Source organism: Schistocerca piceifrons, chromosome 2 (assembly GCF_021461385.2).
Source record: "Schistocerca piceifrons isolate TAMUIC-IGC-003096 chromosome 2, iqSchPice1.1, whole genome shotgun sequence".
Classification (NCBI taxonomy): Eukaryota; Metazoa; Arthropoda; class Insecta; order Orthoptera; family Acrididae; genus Schistocerca; species Schistocerca piceifrons.
The window spans coordinates 964425008-964440303 of NC_060139.1; the positions used below are offsets into that span (position 1 = coordinate 964425008).

Here is a 15296-nt window from a genome sequence, read left to right on the forward strand (position 1 = left end):
ACACGTCCAAAATTTCAAACGAGAGTCTTCCGACCAGGCAAAATGTTTCCAGACGCCAACAGTCCAATGTCGGTGCTGATGGGCCCAGGCGAGGCGTAACGCTGTGTGTCGTGCAGTCATCAAGGATACACTACTGTGCCCTCGGCTCCGAAAGCCCATATCGATGATGTTTAGTTGAATGTCGCTCACGCTGATACTTGTTGATGGTCCAGCATTGAAATCTGGAGCAGTTTCCGAAAGGATTTCACATCAGTCTCGTTGAAAGATGGTATTCACTGGACGTTGGTCCCGTTCTTGCAGGATCTTTTTCCGGCCGCAGCGATGTGGGAGATTTGATGTTTTACCGGATTCCTGATATTCACGATACACCCGTGAAATAGTCGTACGGGAAAATCCCCACTTCATCGCTACCTCGGAGATGCTGTGTCCCACCGCTCGTGCGTCGACTGTGGCATCAGCTTCAAACTCTCTTAAATCTTGATAACGTCCGATTGTAGCAGCAGGAACCGATCTTACAACTGCGCCAGACACTTGTTGCCCGCAGCGCCGTATTCTGCCTGTTTACACACCTCTGCATTTAAATACGCATGCCTATATCAGTTTCCTTGGCGCTTCAGTGTAAATACCTCCATTGGTTGTAGTGTAGGCGCAGAGCAATTAGCGGATCAGATTGTTTTAAGCCGTTCATTTTGAGGCTGATTATTTGGAAAAGTATCGTATTTCAATTAAAAGATGATAAAATTTGCTTAGTTGACACCTTCCATTTGTTATTTAGCATTTGCATAAAAACATGTTTGTTGCCAGTTACAATAGGTAATTTTTTGTGTGGATGAGAATCTCAACTTGTTTAAAATAAGGTTGTTTAAAGCGATGTTAATAAATAGTCTTAAGTATCTTAATAATATTAACTCATTAAATCATGAAAGGTTTACCTAAATCTTTTGAGTTAAGTACTTCTTACAGTGTGTTTCAAAAATGACCGGTATATTTGAAACGGCAATAAAAACCAAACGAGCAGCGATAGAAATACACCGTTTGTTGCAATATGCTTGGGACAACAGTACATTTTCAGGCAGACAAACTTTCGAAATTACAGTAGTTACAATTTTCAACAACAGATGGCGCTGCGGTCTGGGAAACTCTATAGTACGATATTTTCCACATATCCACCATGCGTAGCAATAATATGGCGTAGTCTCTGAATGAAATTACCCGAAACCTTTGACAACGTGTGTGGCGGAATGGCTTCACATGCAGATGAGATGTACTGCTTCAGCTGTTCAGTTGTTTCTGGATTCTGGCGGTACACCTGGTCTTTCAAGTGTCCCCACAGAAAGAAGTCACAGGGGTTCATGTCTGGCGAATAGGGAGGCCAATCCACGCCGCCTCCTGTATGTTTCGGATAGCCCAAAGCAATCACACGATCATCGAAATATTCATTCAGGAAATTAAAGACGTGGCCGGGCACCATCTTGCATAAACCACGAGGTGTTCGCAGTGTCGTCTACGGCAGTTTGTACCGCCACAAATTCATGAAGAATGTCCAGATAGCGTGATGCAGTAATCGTTTCGGATCTGAAAAATGGGCCAATGATTCCTTTGGAAGAAATGGCGGCCCAGACCAGTACTTTTTGAGGATGCAGGGACGATGGGACTGCAACATGGGGCTTTTCGGTTCCTCATATGCGCCAGTTCTGTTTATTGACGAAGCCGTCCAGGTAAAAATAAGCTTCGTCAGTAAACCAAATGCTGCCCACATGCATATCGGCGTCATCAATCCTGTGCGCTATATCATTAGCGAATGTCTCTCGTGCAGCAATGGTAGCGGCGCTGAGGGGTTGCCGCGTTTGAATTTTGTATGGATAGAGGTGTAAACTCTGGCGCATGAGACGATACGTGGACGTTGGCGTCATTTGGACCGCAGCTGCAACACGGCGAACGGAAACCCGAGGCCGCTGTTGGATCACCTGCTGCACTAGCTGCGCGTTGCCCTCTGTGGTTGCCGTACGCGGTCGCCCTACCTTTCCAGCACATTCATCCGTCACGTTCCCAGTCCGTTGAAATTTTTCAAACAGATCCTTTATTGTATCGCTTTTCGGTCCTTTGGTTACATTAAACCTCCGTTGAAAACTTCGTCTTGTTGCAACAACACTGTGTTCTAGTCGGTGGAATTCCAACACCAGAAAAATCCTCTGTTCTAAGGAATAAACCATGTTGTCTACAGCACACTTGCACGTTGTGAACAGCACACGCTTACAGCAGAAAGACGACGTACAGAATGGCGCACCCACAGACTGCGTTGTCTTCTATATCTTTCACATCACTTGCAGCGCCATCTGTTGTTGAAAATTGTAACTACTGTAATTTTGAAAGTTTGTCCGCCTGAAAATGTACTGTTGTCCCAAGCATATTGCAACAAACGGTGTATTTCTATCGCTGCTCGTTTAGTTTTTATTGCCGTTTCAAATATACCGGTCATTTTTGAAACATCCTGTATTTACAGATTTTTATTTGGAAATTGTCCTAAAATGCTGTTTTCTGCAGGATAGGCATCACAAAATTTTCGACATTGTGGTTTCAGCTTAGGAGTGTTTAGATAAGTACGGCCCTGTGTCGTGCGATTGATATCAGTTCCCTTATAAGCGGTTGCGCTCGATCCAAGTGGCTAGGGCCTCTGTAGTTTGTGGTACTTTCAGCACTAAGTAGTGTAAAAAGTAGGGGCCAACGGCCTTGCCGCAGTGGTAACACCGGTTCCCGTCAGATCACCGAAGTTAAGCGCTGTCGGGCTGGGCTGGCACTTGGTGGGTGACCATCCGGTCTGCCGAGCGCTGTTGGCAAGCGGGGTGCACTCAGCCATTGTGAGGCAAACTGAGGAGCTACTTGATTGCGAAGTAGCGGCTGCGGTCCGTAATCTGACTTACGGCCGGGAGAGCGGTGTGCTGACCACATGCCCCTCCATATCCGCATCCAGTGACGCCTATGGTCTGAGGATGACACGGCGGCCGGTTGGTACCTTTGGGCCTTCATGGCCTGTTCAGGAGGAGTTTAGTTTAGTTTAGTAGTATGCAAAGTGAGGTATGTAGCGATTCCTTATAACCAAACTCTGTTCCCGTCTTCGGGTATAAATTCCAAACATTTTACCAGTGTTTCATGCAGTGAGGGCGTATGATATTTGTGATGTTTATCTTTCGGTTGGATGTGAATTTAAAGCTCTTTGTGTTCTTGAAGAGCCGTAGTCTTACTGGCAGTTCTCGATTCCGCACTCTCCATCCCTTCCTCCCACAATGACATATAGAAAACGCTGTTCTTCAGGAATATTCATCAGAGTCATTCACACAACGTAGTCATTCAGTGATAAACAGCAAGCTGGAAGAATTCAATAGTAAATCACTTCCACCAAACGCAACCACTCAGTCAGCTCCTTATCTGTTTCAGTTGACGCCATTAAGTGCTACGTATGCGATTCCGCAGAGGACTATCGCTGTGGAGATCCCTTCAGCGATCCTGAGGACCTACTGGTGACCTGCCCAGACGAGGATGGGTTCTGTGTCAAGAAAAACTCCACAGGTGAGATTCCTTCGAATTGCTCTACAACGTATCATGTGCACGTTCTACGCCGATCAGAGGAGTGTTCTTATTGTAGAGGAAATAGTGGCGTGGGATGCTTATTGTAATAAAATCCTTAAGAATGACACGAAATAAGCCCATTTGGAGCTGCTGAGGAGACCGATACCCTATGAATCGGATTACAATTAGAATTACATCTTGGGTACATGTTACTGCATTAAAACTGATAACTGGTTTTGGCTTTACTGCCTTAATCAGAGCTAAAAATTAGAAGATATAATAAAAACGTATCAACACAGTTATGAGACAAGAAAATAGACATTACATGTGGGAAGAAAGTGATCAATTTACCTAAAAACTACAGCAGCAAGAGCAAAAAATGCATATTTATGGAAAAGTTTTTGTTGTTATTGTAGTCTTCAATGCGACGAGTTGTTTGGTCCAGCTCTGCACACTACTCTGCCCTGTGCAAGCCTCTTCATCTCCAAACAGCTACTGCAACCCACATCCTTTTGAACCTGATTACTACATTCATCCCTTGTCCTATTTCCAAATCACCAACACTTTCTTCCAATACCAAATTTGTGATTCTTTCATGTCTCATAATGTGTCCTGTCATTCGATCCCTTCTTTTAGTCACGTTATTCCACAAATATCATTTCTCTCCAGTCGTATTCAGTACCTCCTCATATGTGACGTGTTCTACCGATCTAATCTTGAGCACTGTTCTCTAGCACCACATCTGAAAAGATTTTCTTCCTGTCTGAACTGGGTATCGTTCATGTTTCACTTCCAAACATGGTTACAGTCCACGCAAGTACTTTCAGAAAAGCCTTCCTAACACTTTAAATCTATATTCGATGTTAACAAGTTTCTCTTCTTCAGAAACGCTTTTCTTGCCATTGGCAGTCTACATTTTACATCTTCTGTATTTCGACTAGGTCAGTTACAACAATACCCATCCTCTCCTTTTATTGTCTCGTTTCCTAATCTAATCCTCTCAGCATCGCCTGATTTAATTTGACTACATTCCATCACTCTTGTTTTGCTTTTGTTGAAGATAATCTTATAACCTTTGAAACTTCTTTATTGAAATGAGTGTGTCTCTACTTAAATTGCAGAATGACTGAGAAGATGAAACTTCTACATTATTTGATTCTGAAACAGCTGAGTAAAACTGGACGTATTGAGCATACTTTCTCTTTACTTTTTCTTATCATGTCAACACTGACCCACAATATTCTAGCGCAACGCAATCCGACTGCTCAAAAAAGTTACAACCTGACTTCAAATAATTAATTCAAAAGAATGGCTCTGATTAAAAAGAAATCTTAACAATAACCTATACATTTCATTAAGCACTTACCTCACTAAAATCTTCGTTACGCGAACTACTGCAATGCAGCGAGCGTCAATACTGACAGCTAAATAAAAGATTCTAACTACTAAAAAAAATGGCTCTGAGCACTATGGGACTAAACTGCTGTGGTCATCAGTCCCCCAGAACTTAGAACTACTTAAACCTAACTAACCTAAGGACATCACACACATCCATGACCGAGGCAGGATTCGAACCTGCGACCGTAGCGGTCACGCGGTTCCAGACTGTAGCGCCTAGAACCGCACGGCCACTCCGGCCGGCCTAACTAATAAAGCCACTAACTACTAATAGGCATGTGGTTAGCAAATGAAAGATTTTGTTGCAAACTAAATAATGTATTTTTTTGTACCTTAATAATGCGACATCCAGTTCAAACACGAATATAAATCGTCCATTGACATCCAGTACAAAGGTATATAATCATGAATAATATTCAGTCTCCAAGTCGAACATGTACAGATCGTTAACCTACGCTAACACTTCAGACCTCTACTCTCCATCAATGCTAACTTCTCACATCTAACATCCACCACTGCTGGCTGTTCACCTGCAACTGCCCCACAGTACTGGCGATTAACTTCCACCAACGAGTCCGACCAGCCACAGAATCTCTTACAAAGAAAGCGCAGTCAGACCTCCAATGCAAAGCGCTACACAGCGTTGCCAACACAGAAGCAGCCCACTTACACCTTCTTTAAAGATGCTGTCCATCCCGTTCAACTGCTCTTCCTAGTCCTTAGCTGACTCTGACAGAATTACAATGTCACTGGAGAACTTCAGAGTTTTTATTTCCTTCCCGTGAACTTTAATACGCTCACAAAAATTTTCTTTGGTTCTCTTTATTGTTTGCTCAGTGTACAGACTCAATAACATTGGGGCTAGGCTACAACCACGTCTGACTCCCTTCTCGGCCACAGCTTTTCATGCCTCTCGACTCTTATCAATGCCGTCTGGTTTCTCTACAAGTTCCGTTTAAGCTTTCCCTCTCTGAAGTATGTTCATCATGCCACAGAACATCATTGATACATATTACACCTAACTTCAAACCTATCAGTTTTCCTTTTTTAATCTCCAGATTATGGGACCTAATATTCCAAGCTCCGACCCGCAGATTGCCAGTTTTGTCTTCTGTGGTGACGACATCCTTCTGGGTAGACCCGACTAGATAATTTTACCTCCGGAAATCTTACTCAAGAGGAAGGCATCATTGTTTAACCATGCAGTAAAGCTGCATTCCATCGGGAAAAAGAACGGATGTAGTTTCACCTTGCTTTTAGCCATTCACGGTACTAGCACAGCAAAGTCATCCAGACGTCGCCCCTAGCAACTACCGAATAGGCTGCTGCCCTCTTCAGGAACCACACGTTCGTCTGGCCTCTCAACAGATACCCTCCGCTGTAGCTGCACTTATGGCACAGCTATCTATATTCTGTAGCGTTGAGGCATGTAAGCCTACCCACCATGGCAAGGGAAATGATTCAGGGGGTAGGGAGGTTTATGGATCAGTAAATTTTGCAGTCACAGGAGCCAGTTGGGCCAGTAAACTCTCGGTTCCAGACAAGTGAAAGTGTTTGTATACTATGTGTACACTGAGGTGGCAAAAGTGATGGGATATATTCATAATATCGTGTTGGACCTCCTTTTCCCCGGCATATTGTAGCAACTCGACGTGGCATGGACCCAACAAGTCATCGGTAATCCCCTGCAGAATTACTGAGCCATGCTGCCTCCAAAGTAGTCCATAATTTCGAAACTACTGCCGGTGCAGTATTTTTTGCACGAACTGACCTCTCTATTAAGTCCCATAAATGTTCGATGAGATTCATGACGCGCAATCTGGGTGGCCAAATCGTTCACTGAACTATCCAGAATGTTCTTCAAACTAATCGCGAACACCTGAGTCCCGGTGACATGGCGCATTGTCATCCATAAGAGTTCCATCGTTGTTCAGAAATCTGATGTCCATAAAAGGCTGCAACTGGTCCCCAAATAGCCGAAGATAACCATTTTCAGTCAACGATCGGTTCAGCTGGACAGGTCCATGGCTTCGTGGGCCGTCGACCACCGCGTTGTCCCTGGCGAAAGGTAATGCCTGAAATTTGGTACTCTCGGAACACACCTGACACTATGGATCTCGGAAGACCTAATACACTAGCGATTTCCGAAATGGAACGTCCTATTCGTCTAGCTCCAAATTCCATTCCGCCCTCAAAGTCTGTTAATTCCCGTTACGCAACAATAATGACGTCTGAAAATTTTGCACATGAATCACGTGGGTACAAACGACAGCTGCACTACTCTTTTATACCCTGTCTACGCGATATTACCGCCATGTGTGTACATGCTTTTCGCTATCCCATGACTTTTGTCACCGCAGTGTATATTAAACGATGTGAAGTAGAATACCTTTCATACTTTTCTAAAGTGTGGCACAACCTGTGTCTTTAAAGTAGATCGTAAACGTAATTTGTAAAAGCTAAAGATTAGCTCGTTTCGCTCGTGACAAAGGAACGTAATATATTTTGTATGATAAAACTTAAAAGCGTAAAAACAATTTGAAACTTGTTTGAACACTGTATTTATACAGTTAGATTGGAAATCGGCATTACATGAAAAGCGGTAATAGCACTGCAGCTGTCACACAACTTTATACGTCATCCTCTTCAGTGCAGATACAGCACAAAGACCACCCGATTCACAGAATTGCAGTTGTCGTCTCTGGTGCGCTGCGTGTCGTGCAAGTAGGCAGGCTCGTAACATTTAGGTTCAAGTTAAACATGTACGCCATGAGCACCCATCGAAAAATTGAAAATACACTCCTGGAAATTGAAATAAGAACACCGTGATTTCATTATCCCAGGAAGGGGAAACTTTATTGACACATTCCTGGGGTCAGATACATCACATGATCACACTGACAGAACCACAGGCACATAGACACAGGCAACAGAGCATGCACAATGTCGGCACTAGTACAGTGTATATCCACCTTTCGCAGCAATGCAGGCTGCTATTCTCCCATGGAGACGATCGTAGAGATGCTGGATGTAGTCCTGTGGAACGGCTTGCCATGCCATTTCCACCTGGCGCCTCAGTTGGACCAGCGTTCGTGCTGGACGTGCAGACCGCGTGAGACGACGCTTCATCCAGTCCCAAACATGCTCAATGGGGGACAGATCCGGAGATCTTGCTGGCCAGGGTAGTTGACTTACACCTCCTAGAGCACGTTGGGTGGCACGGGATACATGCGGACGTGCATTGTCCTGTTGGAACAGCAAGTTCCCTTGCCGGTCTAGGAATGGTAGAACGATGGGTTCGATGACGGTTTGGATGTACCGTGCACTATTCAGTGTCCCCTCGACGATCACCAGTGGTGTACGGCCAGTGTAGGAGATCGCTCCCCACACCATGATGCCGGGTGTTGGCCCTGTTTGCCTCGGTCGTATGCAGTCCTGATCGTGGCGCTCACCTGCACGGCGCCAAACACGCATACGACCATCATTGGCACCAAGGCAGAAGCGACTCTCATCGCTGAAGGCGACACGTCTCCATTCGTCCCTCCATTCACGCCTGTCGCGACACCACTGGAGGCAGGCTGCACGATGTTGGGGCGTGAGCGGAAGACGGCCTAACGGTGTGCGGGACCGTAGCCCAGCTTCATGGAGACGGTTGCGAATGGTCCTCGCCGATACCCCAGGAGCAACAGTGTCCCTAATTTGCTGGGAAGTGGCGGTGCGGTCCCCTACGGCACTGCGTAGGATCCTACGGTCTTGGCGTGCATCCGTGCGTCGCTGCGGTCCGGTCCCAGGTCGACGGGCACGTGCACCTTCCGCCGACCACTGGCGACAACATCGATGTACTGTGGAGACCTCACGCCCCACGTGTTGAGCAATTCGGCGGTACGTCCACCCGGCCTCCCGCATGCCCACTATACGCCCTCGCTCAAAGTCCGTCAACTGCACATACGGTTCACGTCCACGCTGTCGCGGCATGCTACCAGTGTTAAAGACTGCGATGGAGCTCCGTATGCCACGGCAAACTGGCTGACACTGACGGCGGCGGTGCACAAATGCTGCGCAGCTAGCGCCATTCGACGGCCAACACCGCGGTTCCTGGTGTGTCCGCTGTGCCGTGCGTGTGATCATTGCTTGTACAGCCCTCTCGCAGTGTCCAGAGCAAGTATGGTGGGTCTGACACACCGGTGTCAATGTGTTCTTTTTTCCATTTCCAGGAGTGTACAAATGACTATCAGATATTAGCTCTTGCCCCCCTCCCCCCCTCTCCTGCTCCTACCCCTTCCACCACCATAATCATCATTAGCACCTAACTAAAATTTATAATGAAAAAGAATTTTCTTTGAAATTTTTCATTTTTAAAATGACGAGAGATAAATGATAGTTTTGTACGACTTTTATTGCACCATGAAGGAATGAGTCATTGAGACTGTTGGTACTACTTATTTCTAAAAGCTTTCTGCTGTAGAAGGATGAAGCGTTTCTTAGTGAGTGCTACGAACAGCTCCTTCTCAGATACTTACTTTGAGAGCAAACAAAAAGTGTTTGCTTTGCACTACTGCTCTCCCTAGCGACACTTGCTTCACCTACACCCTGCACCCACATTTAAGATCAACCAAATTAAAATGTACGCACTACACTTCCTCCTACTGTTTGCAGATAATTTGATTGCTGGACTCCTTATTTCAAAACTGTCAGCAGTTGGAAGATTTCAGTTCGCCAATACTTCCTGTCTGATCACTGCCACTAATGATATTGTTATTAATAATAATAATAATAATTCGAAGGACGTTCAATAAGCAATGCAATAAATTTTTTCTTCTTGGCCGCTATCGAATGGAAAAATGCGAAGTTTGTTGTGGGACGTCGTGGAATATTCCCATTTCAGCCCCTATAGTTTCATGAAGTTTCGATGCCTGGCGTCTGTAACCGATTTGCGTTTCAAGTAGATAGCTGTCGTTGAGTTTCTTTTGGGGGGAAACTGGAACATCGCATATATTCATAGGCGACTGCAGAATATCCCCGGAGACCTGAAAGTGAACAGAAGCACGGTGAATCGTCGGTCGAGGCGTATATCATCATCGCAACAAGGTCGCTCACACCTGTCCGATCTTCTGCACGCCGGCCGGCCGCACGCAGATGTGACTCCTGCATTGTTCGAATGTGCAGACACACGTGGTGATCGACGGATCACAATCAAACGACGGATCACAATCAAACACGACACTGTTCAATTGGACTGGAATGATTGTTACCTTGTTGGCACCAAGCAGATAGGGTTTCTGACTTAGAGGAGTGACTGCATGTTGCGTGGGGTATAGCAGCTTTCGATAGTAAGATCACTCATTTACATCACGGCGTTCTCTTACTTCTGCATGTCAACAGAGCAGTGTTTGTCTGAAGAGCCTCATTAACATGTTTAGCAACGATCCCATTTGCGTATTAATAACCTTGTATGCTTGGCGGGAAATGTTCTTTGTTTTGGTAATTTGGCGTGCTGTTGTTTGTTTGAGCAGAAAAGATCGACACAGGATGGATATGTTGTCCCTCTGTGACGGATGCCAAGGTAGGGTACTGATAATGTTCAGTGCAACCCCTAAGTCTCTGTTATTAGACGTTCCTAGTTCCAGAGCTCTTCGCCGTCTATGATATGTAGGACAGGATTGACCCGTGGATGGGTGTTGACCGCCACAGCGAGCACAAAGAGTGAGAGACGAAGTGTGGGATTCTACGGAATGTAGCCCACTACATTTGCTTCATTTTATCTGAGACCAACAATTGTTTGCTGATGTGCCCGTATCGGAGGCATATAAAGCACTGCCTGGCAGTTGACACATAAGAATCTACAGGACATCCGTGTCCATGGACAAATACAGCACGCTGTAAAATTTGAGGCTCGAAGGTCAACAAGCAGCTCTGTAGGTTGATTCTTTATTATTTACCATCCCTTACATAATGCGTAGCAATACTTCGAACGCCTATAACGGAAAATATAGACTGTATGACTTTCAAAATCTCTGCTTGTTCAAGACTTTTAACATCTTTTCTTATTACTCCCTACTTGTGAGCAACGAAAGAAGGAACGTAAGCTTCCAGATTTTTAGATTTTGATACTTCGCTGTTTACGAAGGAACTGGCCTTTTTTGGATTTCTAAATCCAAACTTCGCTTTGGTTTCCCTACAGAAGATTACAGCATTGCTTAGCTCAGGCAAGGAAGGGTGGAAAATTTTCCCTAGGTCATAGGATGAAGATGGCCTATGTTTTTATACAAAATTTCCAAGTAAACTACGTACGGATCACTATCTGTACGCCTGTAAAGGATGGGAGACCTCTGAATCCCTACAGACACTGCAGAAAGAAAGTTTCTGACATTTTTTTTTGACAAGAATCAGGAGCAGAAACGGTTTTACAAGGGGCTCACACATATTTGAAAGAACAGTAGCAGATGGTTGGCCACTGCAGTGAAGGATTTCTCGTGCTAGGAGACTTGGAGGGTCCTGTTCTGACATCTACATCTTCTTCTCATCAAGGTATATTCCATATTCACCCCTGACGACCGCTAACGAGTAGCTGATGCCATCCATCGGGGACTCCAACGTAGTTTCTGGAGATGCCTGAAAGGGGAAGAATCTTCATATAACCGCTGGGCAACCGGCTGTTGTCGATGTTTAGCCACAGGGGCGTCGAAATCACCACCCCCTTCGCCATATGCCCCAGCATACGTGGTGGGGATACACTTTCACTAGAATAAATTAAAGTACAATTGACTGTTATAATCTGGAGTGGCAGAGCGGTTCTAGGCGTTACAATCTGGAACCGCGCCATCGCTACGGTCGCAGGTTCGAATCCTGGCTTGGGAATGGATGTGTGTGATATCCTTAGGTTAGTTAGGTTTAAGTAGTTCTAAGTTCTAGGGGACCGATGACCTCAGAAGTTAAGTCCCATAGTGCTCAGAGCCATTTGAACCATTTGTTATAATCGAACCAAAAGTAAATTCACGCACTAAAAGGAAAGCTATTCACCCAAGACGCACTAAGGAAATACTGCCAGATATAATGAATTTAGGCAAAATATTTCGGAGCGCTCGTTTAGCTAATACTATATGTGGACCGTTTCAAATTTCGACGTCCCATACCATCCAAACCATGAATTTTTGGTGATGGGTCTCTGCTTGAAATATGATCAGTTTGCCGTAAAAGAAAATAATGGTACAAATGGCTCTGAGCACTATGGGACTTAACATTTGTGGTCATCAGTCCCCTAGAACGTAGAACTACTTAAACCTAACTAACCTAAGGACATCACACACATCCATGCCCGAGGCAAAATTCGAACCTGCGACCGTAGCAGTCGCGCGGTTCCGGACTGAGCGCCTAGAACCGCTAGACCACCGCGGCCGACAGTTTACCATCCAGTGTGCCATCCAGTGCAAGAAAATAAACGTTATCAGAGTATTTTTTCTCTGTGTTGTGTCTAAATGACGCACAAAATGCGAAAATGAAACTCTATATATTGTTAAAAATAAATAAAGAGTATTGAGCTCTAAAATGCAAAGGCATTCCTAGTTATACGTTGTCTTGGGGGAGGTGGGTCTTGGGGGGTAGGGGATAGGGAAGTTTAAGGGTGTGACTAAGTCTCTTACTGTTAGTAAGAAGTCGTCCATAAGCTGCACCTAAATATACTGATGGAAAAAAGAATCGCAACACCGAAAATAATCAATGTACAGTAATGAAATTTCGCGAATAAATTTGTCTAGTTAACACATTTAAGTGATTAACATTGCAAGATCACTGGTTAATGCAAGCGCGAGATAAGACATTGCAAATTTGAAATGCTGGTACATTGATAACAGGTGCAACCGCCAGACCGTTCAAAGCAAGCACGCAGACGTGTATGTATTGTGTGGTACAGGCACCGGATGTCAGTTTGTGAGATGGAGTTCCACGCCTGCTGTACTTAGTCGGTCTGTACGGGGGCAGTTAACGCTGCTTGAGGATGACGCTTGATTTGTCGTCCGATAATGTCCCATATGCGCTCTATTGGAGACATATTTGGTGATCGAGTAGGCGAAGGGACATGTCGACACTCTGTAGAGCATGTTGTGCTACAACAGCGGTATGTGGGCTAGAGTTATCCTGTTGGAAAACGTCCCCTGGAATGCTGTTAAGAATGGCAGCACGACGTGTCGAATCACCAGATTGAAAGTCCAAGTGCAGCTGCAGTGTGTCTAGAGAGGATGGTTGCAGCTCCTGAACTGGCTCCTGTCAACGAACACACGAGTATCACTGGCACCGAGACAGAACCAGCTCTTATCAGAAAACGAGACAGATCCCCATCCTGTCCTCCAATGAGCTCTTGCTTGCCACCATTGAAACCGTAAATGGCGGCGGTTTGGGATATGTGTAATGCACACTACAGGGTGGCTGGCTCGGAGCATTCCTTGGAGTAACCTAATTGTAACAGTTCGCTTTGTCACTGAGGTGCCAAATTCTTGTCAAATTGCTACTGCAGATGCAGTAAGATGCGTCACAGCCATATGCCATATATGATGATATTCCCTGTCGGTAGTGCCATGTTGTCCACCAGAGTCCGATCTTCTTGCAACCGTATAGTCTCTTGACCACCACTGCCAGCGGTCATGCACGATGGCTACATTCCTACCAAGTCTTACTGCAGTATCACGATACTAGCGCTACTCTAATGCGACTGGCGTGAAATCTGAATATACGTCATCATTCAGATGTAGAAGTACGCCTATCAACATTCGTTTAAGTCGCACAACTACTTCTTAGTGTTGCGATTTTTTTCCCGTCACAGTAGATATAAGTACATAATATAGCGCTACATTAGTGATGGCTGTAGATCGCCGTAGCAGAGATGAAACTATTTATGTTAATGTGACTGAATTTTATTTGAAGAAAAAGTTTCTTACGCCAGTTTGTATCAATTCATGATGTATAACGTAAGCTTAAATTGTCTCTGTTTCCTCACTACTGAAGTAGTTCAGCACATAGTACCTTTAATAAATGTTAAAGTTCGTAGACTACGTGGAAAACCCCAAGAACTGTAGGCACTGCTGTAATATTGCATGTCTAGAGTGCTGAAGCTCGAAATAAGTTATTAGTTAAACCACAAAATAAATGCAACACCCGAGTGTGGCTGACTCGAACTTATTAAAATAACCTGATGCAGGAGTTTAAACGATTAATAGTTTACTAATATTTAACAAAAAAGATAGTCACTATGATATACACTTTCATTAAATAATTAACAGTTCCTTAAATTCGGAAATTAAAAGTAAAAGGGCACTCCATTCTTTTGGTAAAAAATTAACTGCTCTTTCCTTTGGTCTAATGAGTTTTGTAACAGACACAGCACAATTTCAATTACTGCCGATTTTGATAGGGAACATATTAATCGACTGGAATTAATCAAACAAATGAAAAAAATACATTACAAATTCTATGATTCAGATTCCTGAAAGGGTACTTTTTGTTATGTCTAGGTAACTTACGTGTTGAATCAGCTTCATTTCATACTGAGTTACTATACAACTGTCAGTTCTCGTTGAATTACGACGGCGTTCAGTAAGTAATGCAACACTCTTTTTCTCGGCCAATTTCGGTTGCAAAAATGTGAAATTTGTTGCGGGAGATCGTATAATATTCCCAGTTGTTTCATGAAGTCCCGATAGGAGGCTTCATTACATATAGGCTTCAAAATGGCGTGTGTAACGGAGGTGCTTTCCAAGCGGAGAGCTGTCGTTTGAGTTTCTTTTGGCGGAAAACCAGAGCATCTCAGATATACGTAGGCGATTGCCGAGTGTCTACAAAGACGTGGCAGTGAACAAAAGCACGGTAAGTCGTTGGGCGAGGCGCATGTCATCATCGCAACAAGGTCGTGCAAACGTGTTCGTTCTCCCGCGCGCCGACTGGCCGCACCCAGCTGTGACTCCTGCAATGTTGGAACGTTCGTCGCAAAAATGCAAACGAGGTTCTCCTTCTCTATGACAATGTAAGGCCTCAGACAAGTCTGCGCACTCTACAGGAGTTCACGAAACTTCACTGGACTGTTCTTCCTCGTCCACCCTACAGCCCGGATCTCGCAACTTCCGACTTCCAAGTGTTTTGCCCAATGAAGGGTGCACTCTGCGGGATCAGTACGTGGAAGTTGGGAAGATTATTGGGGCAACAAGAGGCTGGCTCCGACGTCTAGCAGTAAAGCAGTACCATGCAGACCCGCAGGTTCTACCACTAAGATGGCCTGATGCCTGGTTTTGATCGGAGATTATGTTGAAAAATTGTGTTTTCTAGCCAAAAGAATGGGGCGTAAT

The 15296-nt window shown here is 44.7% G+C and overlaps 1 protein-coding gene and 1 pseudogene across 1 annotated transcript in view; both read left to right on the forward strand.

Annotated features, from left to right (window-relative positions):
• Nucleotides 1–15296, forward strand: part of LOC124777021 (protein quiver-like) — a 50508-nt gene that overhangs the window by 32514 nt on the left and 2698 nt on the right. The window contains exon 2 of the mRNA XM_047252273.1: nt 3436–3567. Within this exon, the coding sequence (XP_047108229.1) occupies nt 3436–3567 (132 nt within the window). The remainder of the gene's footprint in view (nt 1–3435; nt 3568–15296) is intronic.
• Nucleotides 2721–2837, forward strand: LOC124778613 (annotated as a pseudogene).